The 16,611-nt window shown below is 45.5% G+C and overlaps 1 protein-coding gene across 1 annotated transcript in view; it reads right to left on the bottom strand.

The window, feature by feature from the left end:
* Nucleotides 1–3,458: 3,458 nt before the first annotated feature.
* The window catches only part of LOC138520613 (putative nuclease HARBI1), a 47,760-nt gene continuing 34,607 nt past the window's right edge, over nt 3,459–16,611 (bottom strand). The window contains exons 3-4 of the mRNA XM_069632935.1: nt 5,516–5,578; nt 3,459–3,868 (exon numbers count right to left, since the gene is read on the bottom strand). Coding sequence (XP_069489036.1) covers nt 3,477–3,868; nt 5,516–5,578 — 455 coding nt within the window. The 3' untranslated portion in view covers nt 3,459–3,476. The remainder of the gene's footprint in view (nt 3,869–5,515; nt 5,579–16,611) is intronic.

The raw sequence follows: 16,611 nt of genomic DNA, 5'->3' as shown, positions 1-16,611 counted from the left end.
GCACCCTGGATGTGGGCCCCACGCATGCACCATCCACCACTCTGGATACCACCACCCCAGCCACCACCACCTCGGCTACCACCACCCCGGTCACCACCACTCCAGCCACCAGTACTCCAGCTACCACCAACACCTTTGAGGCTCGCCTGTCGAGGGTGGAGGCACGACAGGAGTCAATGCTTGATCTCATGCAGCAGTTTATTGCCGATGGGGAGGACACCAGGAGGGCCATTGCTACTGCCATTGGGGAGCCCACTGTTAAGCGGATACCTGTGCAATTCCCTCTGGGACCACTGCAAAAGATTTAGGCCTACAGGTGTTTGGCAGTAAACCCACTTGGTAGCAGTCTGTACCACACAGATTCACTTGGTAGCTGTGGCTGAGCAGTCAGACTTCCCTCAAGAAGAGTTAGGCAGTATGTGGAGTAAACAAAATAGGGCAATCTACACAGTAGAACAAGCAGACACGGAACAGAGCTTGAGTGTAAAGATATATAGTTATTTATTTTTAAAAACACATCTATGAAAAACACACTGGCACTAATACGGCAAACAACTTCAATTACAATTACTATAAGTATCTCACTCCTCTAACAGTATTTCGACAAGTCTAGGTTCAACGGCACAACTTATTTGCAGAAAGAGGTGAATGCTTTAACCTAGATGGCACTCTAATATTCGTTAGAACGGGAGAGACATGGCAGGGTATGAAACCAACTCGGTACCAACTCTTTTACGAAGCAAATGCAAGGCAAGTAAGGCAGGGTCTACTGTGGATCACAAAGTTCAGAGGCCAGGCCCACTCGGAGAGAGGCAAGGCGATATGTCCCAAAAAGTATCACAGTGGAAATGCACTTCGAGTCTTTGTAGCAAATTGTCACCGCAAGGTTGGACCAGTTTAGAACAAAAAGTTAAGAAGGTCTGAAGGCGACCCAATGGAAATTCAAGGATTAAGACACCTCACGCTAACCGTCACAAGGGAAGCCAGGCAGACACGGTACCTTGTATGTGGAGAGACAGCTCCGGCGGGGGCAGTTGTTCCTGGTGGTGGATGCAAGTCAGGGCTTTGCCAAGAGATGAGATGGTCTCGTCGTCGAAGGAAAGTTGAAGATCATTGCACCACCAGGGAAGAGACCACCCGCGGAGTGCTCCGTCACAAGGCACCACCTTTTGGTCACGGTACGGGCTAGTGGCTATCCGGTTGCCGGGGTGCTCAGCACAGGCAATTCGACCACTACGCCCTGGAAGCGAAGAAAAAGCAAAGGGACTGGTTGTTCCCACCAGTCAGGGGAAGAAGACTCTCCAGCCGGGAGATCTCCTCTGTCGTTGGGAAGTGGTGAGACGGTTCAGCAGGGCTCCACCGGAGGTGTCCTCGTTGCAGGTCGGCTCAGCTTTACCCTCGTCGGATTCTTAGGTCCTGTGGCGACTTCTGAAGATCCAGTCCCAAAAGCCCTGCTTTTATGCAGGAAACCCCCATTCATTCATCCTAGCTGTCAATCAAAACACGCTAAGTGGTGAGCGGGGTGGCTTACCACTTGGGCCAATCACACCAGAGTGCGACTTGAGTTGGCAAGGCAATTCAGTCCAGGGTGCCTAAACCCCCTCCCACATCCCCTGTGGTACCCAGACAGAATGGCACCACTTTGCAGGGCTTCTGTGCAGAAGCCCGCCAAAAGTAGAACAAAGGGCTCAACCTTTGGTTCGGACTTACAGAGGCGAACACAGACGCCATTTTAAAAACCGAGTTCTGGCAGAAAATACCAACCGGTAGATTTATTTAAGACAAATAAACCGGCGGTATGTTAGAGACTAACAGGAAAAAGTATGAGCCTCCAACAATGGGAAGAATCCCATAGAATTATATTCGGGGTCGAATATAACAAGTAGTTTACACTGCAACCAGCCAAAACTTGACGAGGGGGGGCGGGACAGTGCCCCCTCGAATAACAGACCCCGGGGTAATCGAATTACCCCTATTAGTATGTCCACAATAGGATGGTTTGTACTAGTTCTGTTAGTAAATTTAGGTCTAGTAAAGCCAATGGTGACTTTACATGCCCTGGGAGACAGTATTCAGTCCCAGGGTATGGAGTCTATGGTGGGGATCCTCTAGGACGCCCCAGTGTTACGGCACGGAGGGTGCAGTGTAACATACATAGTAAAACACGAGACCCTATGCAGTAAAAGACCCCATAGCCCATAGAACACATTGACATTCAAAGGAATTAACCACATTCATGTCCAAGAGCGGGAGAGAAAAGAGTCTCACTCTTGGCAGGATGGACAAAAACAAACTCCAGAAATCCAGCAAAGCTGCTGGGGGACTCGCTAGGTTCGGAAATTCAGCCTAAACAGAGAATTCTCCCTAACACCCACAGCGGCCATTGCTGCAAACACTGCTTCCGTTAACGCATCTGCACTCCTCATGAGGGACTGTCTGGGGGCAGTAACGCAAGTGCTAACGTCCACCCTGCTCCATATGCAGCCGCCACGCCTTGGAGCAGGCGTGGAACCTGCCTCGGACACGTCCTCTGCTACAACACCTTCAGCCTCAGCCCCCACAAGCCCTGTGCGGATGACCCGGAGGAGTGCACGGCACTCGGAGATACCCCGGATAACAAAAAGGCCAAGAAGTAGTGTGGCCAGACAATGGGCGTTGGACACATGGTTGTTGGTGAATGGAACAATCATTAGAGTACATTTGGGGACATTTGGGGTTTGTAGGGTGGGTTAGGGAGTTCACTGGGGGTTATTGGGGTTTGTAAGGTGGGTTAGGGAGTTCACTTGGGGTTATTGAGGTTTGTAGGGTGGGATAGGGAGTTCACTGGGGGTTATTGGGGTTTATAGGGTGGGTTAGGGAGTTCACTGAGGGTTGGGGGGGAGTGTTCACATTGTTGACTGTTTGAAAAATACATCCTTTGTGTGCCAAAAATTCAATGGCTGGACATTTTTCATTTTGTGCATGTTCATTTAATGTGTGATGGTGTTCAGTGGCCAACTCCCAACTATACAAGTGTGCATGTCCACATTGAGCCAGTGTGTCACTGACACATGTCTATCATAGTCCCTGGCCCTCATTACGATACCGGCGCTAAACCATGGCGCTATTAGCACCATGGTTGGTGCCGGTATCGTAACGTGTCCGCCATGGTGAAATGGGGAAATACCGCCCGATTCCAAGGTTGCCGGGGCAGTATTTCCCCATTTCCCCATGGCCCTTCCCCATTCCCATTTTTGCCCCGTAGGGCATAATGGGAATGGTGAAGGCGCTAAGTACGGTAACTGAAATTGCGGTATCATACTTACCGCGAAGGTCCCTTTGCGGGTCCCTACTTTAACAGCTGGTCTAGACCAGCCGTTAAGGGCGGGTCCCGCAAAGGGACCTCGTAATTAGGCGCTAATGGGTTAACGGCGTCGCAGCCTTTTACGGCGCCGTTAACCCATTAGCGCCAGGGTCGTAATGAGGCCCCCTGTGTTTCAGAAGTATTCGTGAATTAGTGCTTGGCGTACAGCATGGCCATCCCGTGCATCACGTACTGGCAGAGGACCTACTTCACCTCCGTCTCCATCCTCATCATCCTCACCCGGGCCATGCATGTCAATGTCAGGTGGCAGTGGTACATTTCTCCGGACGCACATGTTGTGCAGAATGACACAGGCCATGGTGATCTTTGCCACCTTCTCAGTCCTATATAGGAGTGCCCCCTCAGACATGCTGAGGTAGCGGAACCGCACCTTCAACAGGCCAAAGGTCTGCTCAATCACAACACGGGTACGGGTGTGCACACGATTGTACTCCTCTTCATGGCTGTTCAGCGGGTTCCGCACAGGGTTAAGTAGCCACGGCCTCAAGGGATATCCTCCATCACCTGCAAGCAGATACAAATAGGTGTGTGTCACTCTGAACTGCCACCTTCAAGGAGCACAGTCATGGCGGCAGCTATTTGGTGTGGGCATGCACATGTCCCTGTACGCATGCAAAAATGTGGTCAGGAGTGTTTAGCTCTGCATGCATTCTCCAATCACCGGCAATTGCCACCCAGGTGGAGTATGCCCCCCCTTTCCCACCCAGGTGGAGTATGCGCCCCCTTTCCCACCCAGGTGGAGTATGCCCCCCCTTATGCATCCCTACACATCAGTACCCCGAAGCACTGCCATGGGACAGTTGTGCAACTCACCAAGCAGCCAGGCACATGGTCCAGCATGTCGCTCCATGTGACGGGGTAGCGTGGTGTTGCGCAGTACCATGGCATCATGTGTTTATCCGGGAAATCGGGCGCAGCAATGTGTGATGATCTTGCTGGAGTCACATACCATTTGCACATTGATGGAGGCGGTATTGCTTGCGATTGCGGTACACCACCTCTATGGCATGGGGGACTACCAATTCCACATGGGTGCAGTCGAGGACACCAACACAATTGGGCATGCCTGCCAGTGCATGGAAGCCTACTTTGGTGTCGGCTATCTCCTGGGCAGTCCGTGGTAGGGATATGTGGCTGCTTGTGTGCTCCAGGAGGGCATCCAACACTTTGTTCAACATGCGTGAAAATAGTGGCTGTGAAATGCCATGCAGCTGGCCCACTGTGTGTTGGTAGGTGCCTGTGGCCAGGAAGTGGAGCACAGACACCACCTTTAGTAGCGGGGGGATGGTGTCCCCACATCCCCAACCACATGCATGGCCCCTGAGCATGGGTGGGAAAAGGGCACATGGTGAGGCATAATTCTTAACCTAGAATCCAAACCCTGAAGAGTGCAAACAGGCGTGGCACATTCCAGGTGACAATTGATGATGACAAAGGGACAATCATCTATCCCAACGTTACCATCCTGAGACTGTCTTTGGAAGTGCTACTTTGTGTGCATCCCTTAAAACTTAACCCAACGCATCCTGGTGTGCCCAAAAGACACACATGGAAGATGCAGTATGTCAACAACCCCATGCAAATATACACAACCAAATGCCGGCATGTCACCTGAACTCTCCCAAACTCCATGTCACCCGGTTGACACACCATGCCAAGCAACGTAAAAAGTGACACATAAATGGCCAATACAGTACTGTTTGAAAGCGCTCAACCAGAAATGAAACTAGTACAGAAATAACTCACTCTCACACATCAAAACATTCATGTACACAGGAACATCAATTGGCCAGTAAAACATGCCACAAAGAATTCAACAGTGAATATGCCTGATAGTCAGCAGTCAGAATACCAGAAGAGCCTCAATGTGCCCTAACTACCCGTAGCATCCTCCTATTAGTAGTGTGGCCATGGCAACTAAAGGGGACAGGGCAGCGCACACAGCAGGAAGGCCAACAATTTAGACTGGCAAGCCAATACATGAAGATGAAACATGAAGTAATGATGGATCACAATTCTGACGAAAATAAGGAATGCCAACCATGTACTGGGCAAACAATCATGAATCCCACTAGGGGTGCATACACAGGTCTGACTTGAGACTGTCCACAGATGAAACAGAACCCCAATGCCTCTGTGTAAGATACTTACATTCGCTGCACTCCTTGCAAGCCCATGGAAAGGAGAAGCAGGAGTCGCATGTGTGTCTGGACCCTAAGGCACAAACAAGGAGTGTGTAAAAACTAGGCACCTTGAAAAAACAAGGTACAACCAAGGGCACACACAATAACTAATCAGTTTTAAATTTCAATTGACCAAATAAGTCAGCAATGTTTACCAAGTTTTTTGTTTATATTGATTTCACATATTAAACAAATTTACACGGTATACAATGTCTGTCAACAAAAAATAATAATACCATATGACTTCACATAAATATATTTATGTCATCTTATTATGTATCTCTACAAGACTTTCAAAAGAAAAAGGAAAAACTTTAGAAAGACCACAAAATATTTGTTTCACTATTCACTTTCACAAGTAAATTCAAATTCATGGGTGATGATCCTCTTCCCCATTTGCTGTCCAAACAATCTGATAGGTTGATGTCTTATGTACCTATCTTTTACTACACGTTTCGGGCTTGAAGTTGCCCTTCTTCAGTTAAGGATTATTTGGGTTGTCTTTTAAAGTTTATAAAGTGTTCAAACTCTTATTACTTAGTAAAGAAATTCATCAATCTTCATCCACACTCCCTTAGTTCTGAAAAACTCCTGGCCAGTACATCACCCGTATCTGAGTGCAAACCTGTGGCTAAGTAAGGCCACTCTTTATTCTTATGTGTTGCTCCGTTCTCTTCAGAGACCTGAAAAGAGACGTATCTTAGTTATCACTCTGCTGGGTTTCTTTAGCTTATAGAGCATGGAGTTTGTGTAGGAACAGGCACAAATATATGTGCTGGGTCCCACTACAAACTCCTCCATTAGAATCGTTCTGATTTTTCACTTCTTGCAATTCTATACTCACTTGGAATTATGCCTGTGTCAGCTCTAAGCATATTAATATGAGCAGGATCCTGTTTAACGTTGGAATCTGAAATGAGATACATAGTTCTCATTTAGTATGCAATTGGGTGTTTATCCAATATATATTTGTAGTCACCTTACAATTGTTTATGTCATACCTGGAAAATCCGATTGAGTGTGGACCCCTCCAGGACGACTTTTTCGTTCGTAGTGCATCAACTGTTGTGATTCCCGTGTTGTCTGAACTGGAGCTACTTTATGAGACTTTCCCCACCACGGGACTCCATCTAGCAAGAAATGGTAAATGCGTAACTTAGCTTTAGTGGTTAGAGTATGTAACTATTCTCTGACTGCAAAATAGGTCTGCCCATATCCCCTTACCTTTCATTCACTGCGTGGCTCGTAATGTCTCGCAAAGGTTCCAATTTGAAAACCGCTTTGAATTCGACTTGTGTTAACCACTATGTCAGTGCTCCTCTGTCGCCTCTAATCTACGTACTTAGAGAACTCCTCTCTCATACACGATCTGCTCTTACGGTCGCGCATAACTGCCGGTATTCACTAGGTGCATATACAATGAGTTTCCCCATAGAAGTAATGTGCCCGACAGCCCTGTTCTCTAAGTACGTAGACATTTACGAGCTGCGCAGTGAATGAAAGGTAAGGGGATATGGGCGGACGTATTTTGCAGTCAGAGAATAGTTACATACTCTAACCACTAAAGCTAAATTACGCATTTACCATTCACCACTCACCGGACATCACCTCATAATTTGGCAGGTCTCCCACGACTTGGGTCTGCTCCACATCAATCAGATCACTGACGATCTCCTCATGTGGAGTGAGTTCATCGTCCTCTGGCTGTGTCCCACCTCCAGTCATGGAGCAGATGTATAGGCGGCACCCAGCATATCCTTTGCTCTGCGTCAGAGGTCATTCCAACGCTTCACTACATCAGGAGCATTTATTTGATCTGTGACGCGCTGCCAGTGGGCCATACGCTGAGAAGGCGTATGTGTGCTCCTTGGCCATACAAGCATGTCACGTTCATGCTCCAACACGTAGTCCACGTGGATTTTGAGTTCCTCATCACAGAAGCTCCTCTTCCTCGACATGTGGGTCTCCTGTGCTGTGCCTCGGGTTTGAGCCAGTCCTGCTACTGCACTCTTTTGCTTCTTACAAGGTCGTGCAGAGCTGGAGTGGCTGGGACCACTTGGGTCAGTAGGGGCTGGAGTGCTGGTGGACTGGGCCATGGCATCAGCCACTGATGGTATGACAGTAGGCTGGCTTGCAGGTATCTGTACCTGTGTGCTGATGCCAGTACCTTGCACCGCACATCTCTTGGCCTTAGGGCCAAGGACATCTGCCCCTGAGTCCCTCCGGGCAGGGACCACTACATTCCTGGCTGGGTGACCCTGAGCCTGGGTGGGGTAGCCAAAGCTGCCCCTGGAGCTGCCACACCCTGGCTGCTGTGGACGGTAGATGACACTGCTGGTCCAGGACCCCTGGCGCTGGTGCCACTACCTTGCACCGCATGTCTCTTGGTTTTAGGGAGATGGAAATCTGCCCCTGAGTCACTCTGGTCCTGGGCATGGACCACTACAGTCCTGGCTGGGTGACCACAAGCCTGGGTGGTGGTAGCCACACCTGCCGCTGCAGCTTCCACACCCTGGCTGCTGTAGACGGCAGATGACACTGATGGTCCAGGACCCCGAGTGCTGGGGACATCAGCAATAGCTGCATCTCCCTGACCCTGTTGGGTGGGAGGCATAGCTCTCCCTGCACCGGCCTGGGCACCTCAGACACCTGTGAGGCCTCTCCCACCTCGCCCAACTTGGCCACCTCGGCCAGCTGCCCTACCTCTACCACCTTGGCCCACTCAGTCACCTCTGCCACCTGGGCCAGCTCAGCCACCTTTGCCTCCCTTCCCACTTGTTGCCCTCCCAGACACGACACTGATGTATTTTATTGTCATGATGCCTACCCCCAGGCATCCGGACCAAGCCCATCAGCCCCAGGAGCAGGCATCTAGACATTTAATAAAACCTCAGCAGAACCCCCGGCTAGGGGCTATCTGGGTTCAGTCCTGGTGCCTTAGGCGCCAGGCTCATAGTAGGAATCAGTACTGGCACCTAAGGCGCCAGGCTCATAGTCATTACTTACCTCAGGCAGACCATGCTGCAAATGACTCCAATCCAACATGAAGCCTGAAAGGGACTATTTTTCTACAGGGACTATTTTTTACTCGGGTGTGGTTCTAGGGACTTCTTACCTAGGACTACTTTTGAGGCTATTTAAACCACACCCGACCAGCAACACACGCTTCGCAATATTCTGCATCCAGCAGCGTAACACTCACCATGCCTGCAGCCTGCATCCAGTCTTCTGCCACGCCCGCCTCGAATCCGGAGCCCCTAAAACAAAGAGGAAAGAAAGGGACAAGGTTAGAAAACAAACCTGTTTCTATTCCACACCTGATTCTGGATCCATCTTGTCTCCGACCTGTAAAGAACATCCTTTCTGCACACGCCGCACCTCCAGCTGCAGCGCTGCGCCATACTCACCAGTCTTCACAGCATCCTTCGGGTCGGCGCTGCCTCCATCATTTCTTCACCGAACTTCGGCACCTAGGAGACAAAAGAAAACCACAAGGTGAGCCGAGGGAACCAACAAATATAATTCTTACCACCATAGACTTACCTGATTTACCACCAGAGGCATCCTTTTGTGACTCTCCATATTTTCACAGGCCGCATCTGTAAAGAGACAAAACAAATACGTTTTCCTTGTGCAACATTTACCGGACAGCGCCGGGTAATACAGACTCTTACCTGAGCGCCACCAGCTGCCACAAGCGCATCTTTTCACGAGCCAGCTGCAAGACAAGAAAGTAAGGGGGGAACAAGAGTGAACATCGGACATATTGAACTCTATGAACTTAATACTTACTGGTCCTCACCAGGAACCTCAGAGTCAATACTCTCCCGAACTCTCCCGAGCCTTCAAACCAGTGAAGTAACTGGAATTGACGCGCCCCTGCAAATCCACGCAGGATGGAAAGCTCATATTTCAAGAATATAAGGTGAGATTGCTGTGAGGACATTTCAGAGGTGATTAGTTGGGGAGGATTGTGGGGGTGCCATCACTTGAATCCACAATTGGCTAAATCCATCTCTCCACTTGCAGGAGAATATTTCTACGGGTTAAGCAGACAAGATTAGGAGGGCAGATCCAGTCAGTCATCGCTGCACTACGCATCATGTAGGCGGAGACCGCAGCTGTCCGGGTCCGACCGACGCCCCTGTGGGAGCCAGGTGAGCATAACATTTATACATCCATATGTATCCATATGATGTATTAGCGCAATGGGAGGTGCAACTATCAATTGTCCTGGGCAATTTCAGTGAGAGGGCAGGATACGTGATGCAAAACGTACCACTGTGCTCCATATAGGCTCAATATTACCCCTGGGGGAAAAAAACAGGTCGCATAACGCACAGGCACCCCAAAAACAAAAATAAATGTTCATGTGACCCCTCTGTAACCCACGTGTGAAGTAGAAACTTTACACAGTATGCTGTGGCACCCAGCAACACAAAAAATGCATACGCGAGGAACACGTAGGGTACTATGACCTCGAAAATGGGGTATGCGGCATGCAGGAGCAACCACAGTATGGGAAATAGCATACCCGACTCACCGTCTGCCTATTCGGAAAAAAAATTACACGTGCGTGTTCGCAGAGGCAACTCCCCCTCCAAATTAAGAAGTAGTGGACAATTTGCATCTGACCCCAAAATACTCTGAAGTCCGTACGTCATGAAATGCACGTACATTGCGGTGTTGTCCTACGCACATGGTGGGCATATGTTTGATAAATGTCTAGGAGTTTGCAAGGCTGAGCTTCGCAAGTTTGATGTTATGTGGGAGCAATATCTGGGGCTATTCTAACTGCTCTGCTTTGGAGACAGTCCAAAATAGAATTTTGTAAGAATAAGTAGGTCACCCCCAAAGCACCCCCAATTGCAGGTGTCACCTAGAGTTAGGAATTTCAAGTATTGAAAAATACAGGTGAAATGTGGGTTTGCTTGCTATTCTTTTTTTTTAAATTTGAATAATTTTCCTTTATTGAAACATATTATACAGTAATAAAGTCAAAGTTATATAAACATAATGCAGTAATCCATTGGTAAAACTATTATAAGACGATAATAAGGACAGATTCTAAAGAACATGTGAAAGAATACAGTATATGCTTATTTTGCTTATACATTTCTATTACAATGTAGTATTGTGATTGAACACAGAGAAGAAATATATAACCAAATATGTGAACAACTTATCATGGAAAGATCTCTGCATTACAATAGTTTATGTAGGGGGGAGACAAACACGAGACAAACAGGAGGAACATCTTAGGGTTTTCAGCAAGCAAGAGGACGAGGCTGCCCAAGGGGGTGGTGGCAAGAACAATCACCCAGGGTCACCAGGAACCGGGGGAGAGGGTAGTACGAACAAAACGCTCCCCCCCCACAATAAGACAGAAAAAAGGAGAATCCTTGGTAGTAAATTTATCAGAAGTAGTATAAAATGCCGAAAAACTAAGAGTACTTAGGAATGTGAAATGTAACCATAGGAGTATGAAGGAAGGTGAAGCATAACCTTAATAAAAAGCAGCAGCTATACGGACACAACAAATCCTTCAGGTACAATGGCCATAAGACTTTTATAAATATGTTGCCATAGAGAAAAATCAAAAATCATAAAAGTAATAGAGGCTTATTACTTAACAGGCTAACAAACAAGACGATGACAATCCACATGAGATATTGGATCGATTCGACATAGGAAGATAGGTGATCAAGAAGCACCTGCCGACAAAAATATAGTGTATCATGTATGCCTTTAGAAGGGTGACTTACAGTGTTCCCTTTCTATTTTTCTCCAACCAGGGCACATGAAAGCCAACCTCCCCCAAAAAAATGTGGAAAACCTGAACACCACCCAGGAAGCCTCTCAAGCCAAATAACAGGGCACATAGACAATAATGAAAAACTGTCTTTTATTAACAAATGAACAAATGAAATACTCTGACATAGACAGGGTGTATACTTGTCCTGAAGAAGGTGGATACAAAGAATATAGCTGCCGAAACCGGTCGACAGAAGGATCTTTTTGTTTTGGGGTGATGACCCAACCCCCCGATACCCACTCAAAGTGAGTTGTGGACTTGGTCGAATAACATCACAAATCATATTTTAATGAGTGAAAAAAATCATGATTGTCTGTTACGTGAAGAAAAACTTAATTGACACCAATTAAGTAATTTTTATCAATAAGACACCACTGAGCAGGCGATACGAATAAACACATAATCGACCTACTTAGAATGTGCACTTCCTTTTAACATTCTTAGGAAAGCACTAGAGGGGATAGGGTCAGCCTCTTGCATGTCCCCCCTCCCTAGATAGGCTTAGCACCAGCGCTCCCTAGGGACATTGACTTGTACATCTAAGGGGAAGTTGGAGGCCACATACAGGGAAATCTAGTTAGCTACAGGGACTTAGAGCACCAGGAATAACTTTGCAATTAATATGGCTCTGTCAACAATGTGTTAACAAATTGTGGGTAAGACAGAATGGAATCACCCAGATACTCCAAACTGTATAGATAAAGAAGGATCCTTGTCAGGTTTGGGGAAGAGTATGAGTAAGGCATCTAAACAGGATCCAGATGAGGCCTTTTTGGAAATAAAGTAAGAGAATAGATTTTGAAGCTTGGGGATGAGAGATTGAGACAGGCTATCAAAGAATGCAGTGGAAAGACCATCTGGGCCTGGAGCCTTCCCTTTACCTATGCCTTTGATTGCTTTGGAGATTTCTGGAAGAGTGATTTTGTTGTCTAAGTGGGATAGATCCAATTGAGGGTATGAGGATCTGTTGATATTATCAAAAAAGGATGTGATGTTATTATGGGGAATTGAGTTCTCAGGAGTGTATAGGTTTGCATACAAAATTTTTGAAGCAATTTAGTATATCTTTAGAGTGGTGATATACAGTGTCTGATGAGTCTTTGATATAGGAAATAAAACATTTCTCTTTTTTGTTTTCAAATAAGAGGCAAGTGCTTTCCCAGCTTTAGTGGATGTTTGATAGATTTTTGTTTTATATGTAAGAATAGTCCCTGTAGCAAGATTAATGATCTCCTTATTAATTAGGAAGCGTATGGCCAAAACCTGACGAAGGTTAGTATGATTGGAGTTGTTGTAATAATGTTGTTTTGCAGAGGTAAGGTGAGAGTAAAGGTCATCTAAATGCCTTTTGGGTAGAGCTTTCTTTTTTCCTGAGTAAGCCATAATGTAACCTCTTAAAGCCGCCTTAAAAGCATCCCAATTATTCACAGCTGATGTATCACAGTCTTGATTATCAGTATAGAACTGTTGGACAAAAGATTTGACAGGTAGGATAAATTGAGGATCTTGTAAGTGAAAGTTATTTAGTTTCCAACGAGATGATGGTTTATGCACGTCTGAAAGACTGAAGGAGGTACATACTGGGATATGATCAGATATAATGATATTTTCTATTTTAGAATCAATGATGGAACCAGTAAGGGTTTTGGAAGAGAAAATGTAATCTAGGCGGGAGAGAGTATTATGTGGGGAAGAGTGGAAAGTGTATTCAAGCTGGGTACGATGGGATAATCTCCATGTGTCAATGAGGCCAGTTTCAGATAAACATCCCAAAAAGGATTTGTGTGATTTGTTGTTTTTAAATATGCAATTAGATTTTCTGTCAAGAAAAGGATCCAGGACCTGATTCATATCCCCACACAGCCGGTCAAGTGGCACAGCGTGTAGAGCGCTCGCTTTGACACCCGTGCAGAGCCTGCTAACGCAGGTTCGAATCCAGGCAGGGCCAAACTCAGCCTTTCATCCTTCCGAGGTCGATAAATGAGCACCACACACCGTGGGTAATAATAAGCAGCGCTCAGATACCTGAGGGTTCGTAGCGCTATATAAATGCCAAATTATTATTATTATTATTATTATTATTATTATAATTAAATTGGAAACATTATTTTGAAGTATCAATTGTTTTGTGGAAGCCCAGAAATGGGGATCCGGATTAGTGGGACCATAAATATTCAAAATGGTAACATGTGTACAATCTATCTGTAGTTTGACCCAAACCCATCCCCCATCAGTGTCGGCACCATGGTCAAGAACTTTGAAGTGTAATTTCTTGCTTATTAAAATTGCTACACCATTTTCGTTAGCGACAGCAGGACTCGAAATGATTTCCTTAACCCAACGTGACTTCAGCTTCAATGCTTCCCTGTTGGGAAGATGTGTTTCTTGTATACAGGCAATGGAAGGGTTGAATTTGTTAAGATGAGAAATAACCTTACATCTCTTGATAGGGTTATTACAACCTTTGATGCTCCATGTGACACGCTTGAAGATCATTGTAACATTTCAAACATTATGATAACATAACCTAAGACCATGTAAATGATGAACTTTAGTGTCAGATAACAACATAGTGAATCGTGACTATTCGTAAGGAGACACAAGAGGGTGATACATAAGGTTAAGGGAGGGGAGGTAGGGGGTCTGATCCTGAGAATGAGAGGTAAGGTATAAGACATTAAAACAACAATTACGATCAGATTGGATAAGGGAGACAACAGGTATGTGAAATACCAGGGAAGGGTGACGCCCTGTGATTCATCTAAAAGAAAAAAAAAACAAGCGACTCAGGATGGAAGATGGATGTTGCAGGGACACCCGTCCCACATATTACGATAAGATGATAAACATGGCATTACGTATACAATAGGAAAGCTTATGCAAAAGGAATGCAATTATGTAATGGGTGAAGTAGAGGTGCTGGGCGGAGAAGATGTGTCCATGCCTTCGGATTTGATGGAACGTATGAAAGCTCTAAGGTCAGCTGGTTCGTCAAACATGTTTGTATGGCCTTCATGTGTCACTTTGAATAAGCATGGGTGGTATAGACCATACCGGATATTTAGTTGTTTTAAGGCTGGGCGGAAGGATAGAAATATTTTCCTTTTGCTGGGCTGTGCATTTAGAAACATCTTACGAGATGTATATCTTATTGCCTTTCCAAATGAGGGATTTTCTTTCCTTAACAGCAGACAAGATGAGCTGAAGTTGGGAATATTCCAGAAGATAGAAAATCAGTGTTCTAGACGATGTTTTCGGAGCAGTCGAGATGGGTGCTTTTCCAATTCTATGAGCACGTTTTATGTTAGTTATTAAATCAGAAGGTAAGTGAAGCAGGGCTGAGAGAAATTTTTGTAAAAAAACAATGTTTTTTTTTCCCTCTGAGCCCACCGGCAGACCTGATATGCGAAGATTGTTATGTCGGCTATGATTTTCTAAATCTTCATTTTGTCTTTGGAGGTCTTTCATTGACTTTTCTAGAGAAACCTCCTCTACTAGACCAACTCTTCTCTCCACTTCATCCATTCTATTTTCAAACCCTTTCATCTATCATTTAGTTGTTGTAGTTTTTGATTCATGGTCTTGAGAAGGGTTTAAGTGATCTTATTTCTGATAAAAGGGCATCAATGGCAGGATCGGATAAACCCAGCGGAGGTGGTGAGTCACTCTTGGGTTTCTTTAGGTTAGATGCTGATAAATAAGGTTCTTTAGTAGTAGTCATATTTTTTGTTGGCAGCCATATTGTTAGCTGATATATGTTGTGGTATAGAGATGTTCAGAGTATTTGACTAGTAGAGTAAATATTGAAGAACTTGAAGGTGCTTATATTATCATTAGCACATGCCACACATCCGTGATGTTGTTAACTGAAGGAAGGATAGTGGAAGAGACTTCATATATTAATAACTACAGCTCTTTAGACATAAGATTCCTCGGTTTACAATTATTACATCCATATTATTTTTGAAGTGTAATTCCTATTAAAGGAGGTTAAATGCAAACACTAGAGAATAATAAGGCACAAACCAAGGAGTGTTTCAAGAGAGGCTACTAGACATTTGGTATTGGGACAGCTTCCAACTTGGCACAGATTATCAGTTGAATAGGGGATTGTGTGGTTTATTTAGTAATTCTTTTTGTCTCTTTTTATTTATTTGTTTATTTAATTATTCCCCTCTTCTCTCCTTCCCTGTTTCCCTTATCACAGCAGTCTTCAAGTGTGTGTCTTCAAGTAGAGGCTGTATGTCAATGAATAATCTTTTTATTAAGTGAAGTATTCAAATATCTGATGAAAATGCACCAAACAAGACAGATGACAGAGAGGGCGAAAGATTGTCTGTTTATATGATGGCTTGATAAAACTGTTGTATTATATTTGTAAAAAGTACTTTAGGAAAATAACAAATGTCCTATTAGAACCTTCACAACTTATTCGTGATGTTTTATGGTAAGTATATAGCTGAAAACAGCTGTTCTCCAAACGTTGTGCAAGATATTGTATTAATAAAAAAAAATGTTCCTGTACTTTTTTAAGCTGTTAGTGTCTTTAAACATACTCTTTGTCCTTTTTGTTTTGTTGTATTCCCTTCCTTGTTAGCAGAGAGGTGGCAGTGTTGGAAGGGGAGAGCCAAGCAGGACACACCCGGCACTTTGAAGTGTGCGCGTCGCCGTCGTTCTCCTCACGGAGGGTGGGCCCCTGCAGCAGTTGTCACCTCAGACGAACCGCCAGAGCACACAGAGCTCTGTGAGAGGGGCTGCACAGCGTCGGGAAGGCCGCCCGAGCAAAGAGCAGGAGTCGCCGATGGAATTATGAGCTAAGGTAAGTACCGAATGTGATGTTTTATATAAATATTGCCAGTTTTATGAAAGTATGGGACGGAGCGGCAGCGCTACGTTCACATCCTCTGTGGCGTCAGACCACGCCCCCCTGCTATTCTTTTTTTTTTGGAGTTTCCCAATGCCTCTCAGAAAAACCAAACTTATTGGAGGTGGTGGGCGAAATTGTGGGGTCCCCTGCATCCAATAAATATGTATTGTACAGGGAGGGGCATAAACATTTGACTATTTGGGGAATTCCATACATTGATTCCTCTCATTACTAGTCCTTGTCTTATTTGAAAACCACTGTCAAGCAAAGAGCTGTAAGGATGGATCGAGAGCAGAGTCTGAGGACAGTGTGCACACTCTCCTCGCCAAACCTTTATGCTGGTTTCTACATCACCCCGGTTTGTGGTGGAAAAATATGTTTT

The sequence above is a fragment of the Ambystoma mexicanum genome, chromosome 13, assembly GCF_040938575.1.
Source record: "Ambystoma mexicanum isolate Mex_15411 chromosome 13, UKY_AmexF1_1, whole genome shotgun sequence".
In the NCBI taxonomy this organism is placed as follows: Eukaryota; Metazoa; Chordata; class Amphibia; order Caudata; family Ambystomatidae; genus Ambystoma; species Ambystoma mexicanum.
The sequence above is the reverse complement of the archived record's forward strand: the minus strand, read 5'-3'. Positions and strand labels throughout refer to the sequence as shown.